Here is an 8,314-nt window from a genome sequence, read left to right as displayed (position 1 = left end):
ACTGGCCGGTAGGGCACCAAAAAAATCAGGGTCGTAAAAAAAAAAAAAAGTAAACCATATTAATACTATAAATATCATATGCATTAATATGGTTAAACAATACAAAAGCAACATAAAACAATTTTCCCGAGAAAAGGGGTGAATCTGCTTTGTGCCCTGTCTCCAGTCTCCTCCTGGTGCCCCCACTCCCAGTGGTCTGTTCTATAATGCCTCAATTCGGTATTGGTAAACACCTGTTTGAACATGGCCTCGAAACGGCAACAGGAGTCGGGAGCGGAGAAAAGAAAGAAGAAGAGGAAGCGTGATGAAACTCAGGCGTCGCTTGCCGGTAAGGCAATGTTTAAATAATAACAATAAGAAAAAGTTCATTATTGTAGCCCTTGCTTGCACGCTCATGTCCGTCAACTCTGTGATAGCTCCTGTTAGCAGTGTTCATACTGTGTTAACAAATGTTGCAAATGATTGATGTTGGGTAGTTTGTTTACGTTGTGGATATGAATATAGAATGGACTACTAAAAGCAACTCATCATGGTCACTCAATTGACGGTTTTCAGATAACGTTAGCAATCGTGAGACTAGCATTTCCTCCTCAGGTTGCTAGCTGGCTAACGTCATGCATGCTACTGATTAACCTTAACTTTGGGATAGGTCAGTGATGCAGTCAAGTATTATTATCAGATTAGACAAGATTACTTTGTATGGATATCTATAAAGACGCATATCTTATTTATGTGGCATAAATAAGATATAGGTTTCATATTACAGTGTAATATGAAACCTATATCTTCCAGTAATATAGATTTCCTACTTGCGCATTTATATCAAATTATGTACAGCATGTTTATATTGCCATTTGCCATTATGAAAATCTATACATGTAAAATATAGTTAGTAATTTTAAATGTACCAGTGACTTACTTAATTTATTAGTCTTATAATGCAATTTTTCAGTAGGCCTACTGTAGATTCAAAATTGTATTTCTGTAAAATCCCTGAATATTTTCTCTTGTATGCAGGGTCAATGCTTAAATATGTTCAAGGAGGATCTCAGGACAGGATGAACCATCCAGTAGTAGTGCCATCCCTGGACATCAACCACCAGCCATTGTAGACCCTGCAACAATCCCTAGCCAAGAAGAACAAGAACCATCAACCACCAGTTCAGGTACAGTTCCATACACAAGTACCACTGAGAGTCCTGTCACTGAGAGACTATCAGAAAGTGACACTGTGGAGACATGTGTGCCCCTTCAACCGATCCTGCTCTTTGGCCAGCTCACATTGTAGATGCTGATCGTGTTGAAATTGTGTGGAGAGGTCCTTTTAATGTCAGCTCTGATTTTAATTTTCCAAAGGGGCCTGAGTATTTATTTGTAACAGTATTTTTAACCTCCTTTAACCTTATTTATTGGTTTAACTGTCATGTTTGTTGTTATTTAATTAAACAAATTCCACTGAGAAATTCAAAAGTATTAATTTTTTTTTTTTTTTTTTTAGTGGCGGGGGGCACCATAAAGCATTTGTGCTTAGGGCACCCAAATGGCTAGCAACGGCCCTGACTCTACGTTATTGTACCTACAATATAATGAATCTAGTCCTGTTTTTGTCCACTTTTAATATCGTTATGGACCCTATAATATATTTGTTTTAACTTCAACTGCCCTCTTGGCCAAAAAAACAAACTTTTTTTTTAATGTCAATGACCCAGTTTTAATTTTTAATGTCAATGAAACATTTTAATGTCAGTGAGACGTTTACCTGGATAAATGAAGGATATATAAAACTCACTTTGCCAAAAACTGATTACAGCTTCTACCGTGAGACAGGATTGATGCTTGTGATTCAAAATAACTTGATATAATTCATGACAGATATGTTGGACATATGTTTCATAGATTATAGGCCAACACTTCATTTACAACCGTTTAAATAAATACTCTAATGAATAATATCAAGTCAGCTGAAAGACACAGGTAAAAAGTTGCATTGAAGATAAAAATGTATTTTTTAAGACAAATCAAGAGGGCATCAAAGACTTCAACACATATAACATCACAGTTCTATCCAGATCATTTAAATGGGGCAAACTGTTTACCAAACATAGCTATTAGACGTATAAAGATAATAATAAAAAAAAAAAAACACACAGAGAGAAACATCGGAAATCACTTGTTGGCACGACAGAACCAACAAAAGAAGAAGGGACACGATATTAAAAATGCTCTGGTAAGGACAACCAATGAGATTGCACGGTAACTTTATAACTTGATGGTTTTAGAGTTCATTTTCAAAAATAATTCCTTTAGTGCCTCATCTTTTCACCAGACGATCGTGATGTGGAGGCGGGGGCTGTGGGGCGCCAATACTTACTGATCACGTTTCTAATTACAGATGCGAGGACGCCACCTAGCGTTCATATGGGTACTTCTTGCATGCTGATAAATGTAAAGTTTATCCACAAGAGCTGGTGAGAATTCAAGGTATTCAGGTATTAGGTCTTAGAGGCAATAACTAAAATAGCGACCACTTGAATGAAAGAGAAAAAGGCCCTGTTAAGCAAAGTTTCTTAATGATGTAGAATATTTTATCCAGGTTTTGGAGTTTCTTGTTGTTTTCAGATTAGAAAAAAAATAATAATAAGACTTCGAACTTGACTGAAGTTTTGTTTGCCATTTGTTTTTGAGATGGATTTGAAGAGTAGTGATGGAAAAGATTGAATACTCACCCGAACTAATGCTCTGAAGACTCTGACGATCTGGAGATCTGGGAAACTGGTAAGTTGGCAAACTTCTCCCAGTGAGCGAATAACACAATTTCTCAGGGCTCTCAGTTCTTTCACTTACCGTGAACACTGCATCCTCTGTCCTGGTCTGTCTCACATGCTTTAGCCAGAGGGCTGCTCATCATTTTACATGGTAAACAGGAAATAACACAGCACGTAGGGTGCCTTTGCAGTGACCTGGATATCTAACACTCAAAGGAGAAATAAGTACTTTTCTCACTGTGTTTTTACAGTACACGATCTATTAAATATATATACTCGACTGAAGATGAGAACCTCAGAATAGTCAGTAATCCGGTATGATTTAATCCCCATTAATACACCAATGTATCATTTCACTCAAAAAATGTTGCTTTAATAAAATGTCATGCTTTTATGTCTCAACAGTAGGTGTTAGATTGACTGAATGATCTGGTGAGAGTCCTGCAAAAAAGAGCAGAAAGTCTCTACAACACTTGCCATCCTGTGGATCTCTAAGACATTATTGTTTCACCACAGCTCTGTGTATCCTCTTGACAACTTCAGAATTAGGCAAGAGCGCAGCAGCCTGGGCCAACTGGGGCAGCAGTGTGTAGGTGGAGGTCCGCAGGTACTGAAAAAGGTCCTGGAAGCCTCGGATATGAGGGATGATCTGAGGTGGAACACCCAAAGACCGTGCCAGTCTCCTTAGGGTTTTGATGTTGTCAGCAGAGTCAAGCAGGAGAGACAAGTCCTGAACTGAGTCGTAGTCGAGCATCTCAATTCTCTGTCCTGCACAAGATCAGCACAGTACAAGTAAAATCAGTGGCGTACCATACTGAACTCATCCTTGTAGAAAACTTTTAAAAAAGGACCCTTTTTTTAAATACATATATACATTTCCCTCTTGCCCCCGCAGCAGTCTTTAGTCTTCAAGCTCGGGTCCTGAGACCTGGGAGCTTGAGTGTCCTGTGCAGTATCTTTGCTGCTCCTAGGACTGTGTTCTTCTGGACAAAGATCTCAGATGTTGTTCCTGGGACCTGCTAAAGCCATTTGCCTAGCTTGGGGGTCACTGCAACGAGTGCTCCGATTACCACTGGAACCATTGTTGCCATCACCCTCCATATCTTCTCTGGATTGTCTCAGGGGCATCTTTACACAGCCTTCACCTGGGGTCTTGCCTGATGTGATAGACCCCAGCCTCTATGGATCTTGTGCTGAGAGCTTGTTCCTGTGCTGCCATGATTAGTGCCTCTGTGCTGTCTTTCAGCCTAGCTTTGTCCAGTTACTGGTAGGATTTCTGGATGTCAGCCACTGCCTCTATCTGCCGGTGGTACACACAGTGCAGGGCCCTGTCTTCCCCCTATGGTTCTTCTCCTTTCTCCTGTTCTTTCTCAGGTTTCTGCTACCTGAGGTATTCACTATTCACCCTGTTGGTTGTGGCCATCTTCGTGATAGACTCATGGTTGTGTGTTGTCTCATCCTGACACTCACCAGTCCTCAGCCTCCTTCCTTTCGCTTAGAGACAATCCAGCACAGCACGGTGCAAGATGCTAACAGGCAGGGCATACATGGAACGCCATAACCAAGTGGCTGGCATAGTATACAGAAACATCTGTGCCGAGTATGGCCTTTAAGTCCCAAGGTCAAAATGGGAGACACCCCCGTGGGTGGTTGAGAATGACCAAGCTAAGATCCTGTGGGACTTCCAGATATAGATGGAGAAACTGGTGATGGCTAACCAACCAGACACAGTAATGGTGGACAAACAGAGGAAGATGGCCATAGTGATCGATGTAGCTATACTGAATGATAGCAACATCAGGGAGAAGGAACACGAGAGGCTCAAAAAATCCCAAGAGCTGAGAGAAGAACTTGAGAAGATGTGGAGGGTGAAGTGGTAATCAGAGCACTCAGTGCAGTGACTCGTCCAGCAGATCCCAGGAACAACAGAGAATTAAAAAATAAATAAATAAAATAAAATATATAAAATATATATATACAATTGTAATGGCTGGTTTGGGACGTACATACCTTCAGCAATCTCCCATATGTCCTGCAATTGTCGTTCCATCTGATAGTGACATAATAAAAGAGACATGGTAGAAAAGAAGTAATATGATAGTCACTTAATTTATACATGTGTGAAATACATTGACATATAACTATGTTTTATTACTGAAATATTTTGAATGAATAAAAAAGGAGCATCAATCTGTGTTGTCATTATCAAGTAAGAAAAAAAATAAAGTATTTGACAGATGTTTGTGTTTTTCTGTTTTACATCATTATAAATTAAATCATTTAGATTTTGAGATTCTGAGTCAATATACTGAATTCAATCAAACTTTAATCTCAAAATAAACAAATCAAGTGATTAACTGACAGTGTCAGTCTTGATAACTGTATGTGTCATTATATTGTGTTTATCTTGCATATGTCATGCAGTGGTATTATATAGACACAAAGCTGTGATTCTCTGTTAATGAGTCCTGATCTGCTCATTAACCTGCTATCATTGCGATTTGGAATATTTTATTTTGAAAAGCATTTTTTTTATCTTCTGGGAAATTGTTGGCAGTATCTTAGACTTTGCTTCTGGAAAAGAAAAAAAAATCATTTCTGGTAAGTAATTTTCTGTGTCTTGTTCATTTTTTCTTGGAAGAAGAAAGAAGTCCCGTGGCAAAAATCACAGTAAATCAGGAAACAAGACCAAAGTTTTCTTCATAGTTAGATAACACTATGACTATCAAAAAACACACAAAAAGCTAAGCTAAACTAAACTAAACTAAAAAAAATGACTTTGTATATGAAATATACATAAAATATATAGTATATAACTTCCTACATTTCAAGTTCCTATAGTTTGGCATTGCTAAAGGTGGACGCTAAGTGTGATAGTGATGTAGCTATAGGTATAAACTGTACCTCCTGTGTGATGAGGCTTTGTTGTTCCTCCTGTGTAATACTGTCTGTATTCTGACTGGAGGGCTTGATGTTGGTGGTGACGTTAATCACAATAGAGGTAGGATGCACCTCATTCTCATGGCTCAAGGAGTATAGACCTCTGAACAGGTTTATAATAAACAATGATAACAATGATTATATCAGCACTGATACAGATAAATGAAAGGCATAGATATAATAATATTCACAAAGCACCTTGTTGGATTTTCAGCTGAAACTGTCTGTGAGGGTGCCTCTCCTGGCTGTGCTGCTCTGTCTGTATGGGTGAACAAAGGTGTGTGCTGAAGGTCAGCAGCAGATAATATTCCTTCAGGCTTGGAAGCATATATGGGAACTTGCTCTAAAAATGGCAACAAATGCATATGATCCCCTGTTAGTGGAGTAAACAAGAGATAGGTGGGGAGAAGTAGCAGAAACTTGAAACGTGATCTGGCTTACTGAATTTTTCAGCAGTCAGGTGTAAAACCCAAAGCAGCAGAGCAAGAAGGAAAATCAAGGAAGCTGTTGCTGAAGCAATCAGGACGACTGAAAACGTTTCTTCTTTGACTCCTTGGGGAAAAAAAAGGCAGTCAGGTCAAAGTGAATACAAGACTAATAAAAACAAAGTTGTTCATGACATGAAGTAACTCACTCTTCTCTTCTGGGTCTCTGAAATGTTCTTTAGGTGAGTTGGTGGTGCTCTCTGTAAAAGAACCACAGATAACCTTTCCTTAACCATTTCTCTGAACAATCACCACTCAACAAAACTGTTAACATATACTGCTATGCTATCTGTTTGGGGACCTTACCTGCTTTAAAACCTTTAGATGTCAATAGCAAACACTCTTTATGGATTGTGTCATGACTATAACAAGGTAAGCACAGCAGCTCCACTTCCCCAGTCATGCTCCTGAGTTCATAATACCTGCACAAACAACACAATGATATGCGTAACACAATATCTTATTTGACTTGTGTTTATGTTGGCACTGTGTGAATAATTTACCCTGGGAGGCAGTGTCCACACAGGCTGTCACTGGTGGGTGAGCATGCCTTCTCCTCAAGGCGGTTCAGCAGGCTGCACTGGGTGCATGTTCTGCAGGGAGCCACACCTGTTTCTGTACTGAACTTTCCTTCTTCACATGGAATACAGATGCCTTCTTCACCATCTCCAAAGCCACAGTCCTGAAAATCACATGTGTTATAGACCTGGAGCGAAGTAGCACATCTAGAAAACAAGCAACAGCTTAAAGAGGAGTGTGTGCGCTACCTCTGAGAGCTCCTCTCCAGGCACACATGCAGGGCATGCAACACAAGTGCCGTTAGGGTGAAAGAACTCTGTCTGATCACAGATGGGCTCAGACTGCACCAACCCACAGCAAACCTAACACACATTTGAAATTGCGAGTTGTGAAAGAGCTTAGAGGCTTTATAAAAGTAACAGCATACTGTTAAAATACAGAAGGAAAATGTGAAGAAGTTAATATGTACTGTAAGTAGGTTGCACGCGTTTTTCTATAAATCAAACAATACTTTCTGATATCATGAGAACACAAATAAGGATTTTAAAAAATTAAAAATTGTTTGTGCACTGAGCAACCTATTGTATTTTATGAACTAATTATGCACAAAGAATTATATATGCATTTATCCATACAGTAACTCAGGTGTCAGGAAATGAGCATAATATATCTCTCTGAATGAAGCAAATCCATTAATTTAAATTCTCAAGTAAATGATCTAAAAAATTTGCTAAAGTCCAGAACTTAAACATTTTTACATTATAACACTGGAAATAACCTCTTAAGGTACTTATTGTGTCTTTTGCTCCCAATGAGAGAAGAAATGGTCTTGAGAAACAATTCTTGTTTCTGAAGGACGTTTGGCAATAGGTGCTTTTCACTCACCAGCTCTTGTACTTGTGTCATGGACCCTGAGTATGGATCCAAGATTTGGAGTTTTTTGCAGGTTCATGGCTCCTTTTGGTTTTGAGCATTGTTTGTGTTTGAGTTTTGTTCATTGTTTCTCTTGAAAGATAAGTTGTATTGTTTGTATTTTTATTGTTGCCATTAAGTATCTTCCCGTAGTGTCTGTTTGTATTTTGTCACATCCTGCATGCAAAGTTTGGGGCTCTTAAGCAGTATTTAGTTAATTCCCTTTTGTGTTTCCTCTTCTAGTCTAATCTGTTTTGTCCCTCAGTGTCTCCTGTGTAAAGTTAATCTTGCCTTCCCGTTCTATTCACTAAACATTGAATCTTGCAAGCATAAAAAGGCACCTAACTCAAGGGATGAATGAGTGTTGTGTTTACAAATAACAGACAACTTTGCAAAGAACTAATTTTAATGGACATTATGGCACCCTATTGCAAAAACACAGAATTTGTTTAGATTTTTTTTTCAGTTCAATATATGTAAAATGCCAAATATGAAACAGTTTGACAGACTTAAAAATAGTATTTTTGCACCAACCAGGTGATTACCAAAGAGCTATTGGTCAAAAACTAATATAATAAAAGAGCTTCAAGCAGCCTGGAGAACTATTCCTAACGTCTACTACAAGGGAATTAAAGAAAGCTTAAGAGTTCAGACTGTGCTGAAGAATAAAGCCGGTCATACAAAATATTGACT

General features: G+C 38.6%; 1 protein-coding gene across 1 annotated transcript; it reads right to left on the bottom strand.

Moving 5' to 3' along the window:
* Positions 1–1,486: 1,486 nt before the first annotated feature.
* On the bottom strand, positions 1,487–6,810 carry LOC120442718. Its single transcript, XM_039619843.1, has 8 exons — positions 6,694–6,810; positions 6,497–6,612; positions 6,340–6,390; positions 6,147–6,257; positions 5,904–6,048; positions 5,670–5,808; positions 4,776–4,815; positions 1,487–3,533 (listed from the first exon to the last, which is right to left on the bottom strand). Exons 2-8 carry the CDS (start codon positions 6,591–6,593, stop codon positions 3,265–3,267), a joined length of 852 nt encoding a protein of 283 aa, XP_039475777.1. The 5' UTR covers positions 6,594–6,612; positions 6,694–6,810; the 3' UTR covers positions 1,487–3,264.
* Positions 6,811–8,314: the final 1,504 nt, after the last annotated feature.

This window comes from Oreochromis aureus, linkage group 2, assembly GCF_013358895.1.
Source record: "Oreochromis aureus strain Israel breed Guangdong linkage group 2, ZZ_aureus, whole genome shotgun sequence".
NCBI lineage: Eukaryota > Metazoa > Chordata > Actinopteri > Cichliformes > Cichlidae > Oreochromis > Oreochromis aureus.
Note: the sequence above shows the minus strand (reverse complement) of the source record. Positions and strands in the feature narration are given on the sequence as shown.

What these genes read in the sequence shown, in the direction of transcription:
- LOC120442718 (XM_039619843.1), bottom strand. Translation starts at nt 6,593, where the DNA reads ATGACTGGGGAAGTGGAGCTGCTGTGCTTACCTTGTTATAGTCATGAC. An exon ending in ATCTAAAGGTTTTAAAGCAG is followed by an intron (nt 6,391 to 6,496) that starts GTAAGGTCCCCA and finishes GTTCTTTTACAG; the next exon opens with AGAGCACCACCAACTCACCT. An exon ending in CATATGGGAGATTGCTGAAG is followed by an intron (nt 3,534 to 4,775) that starts GTATGTACGTCC and finishes GATCTTGTGCAG; the next exon opens with GACAGAGAATTGAGATGCTC.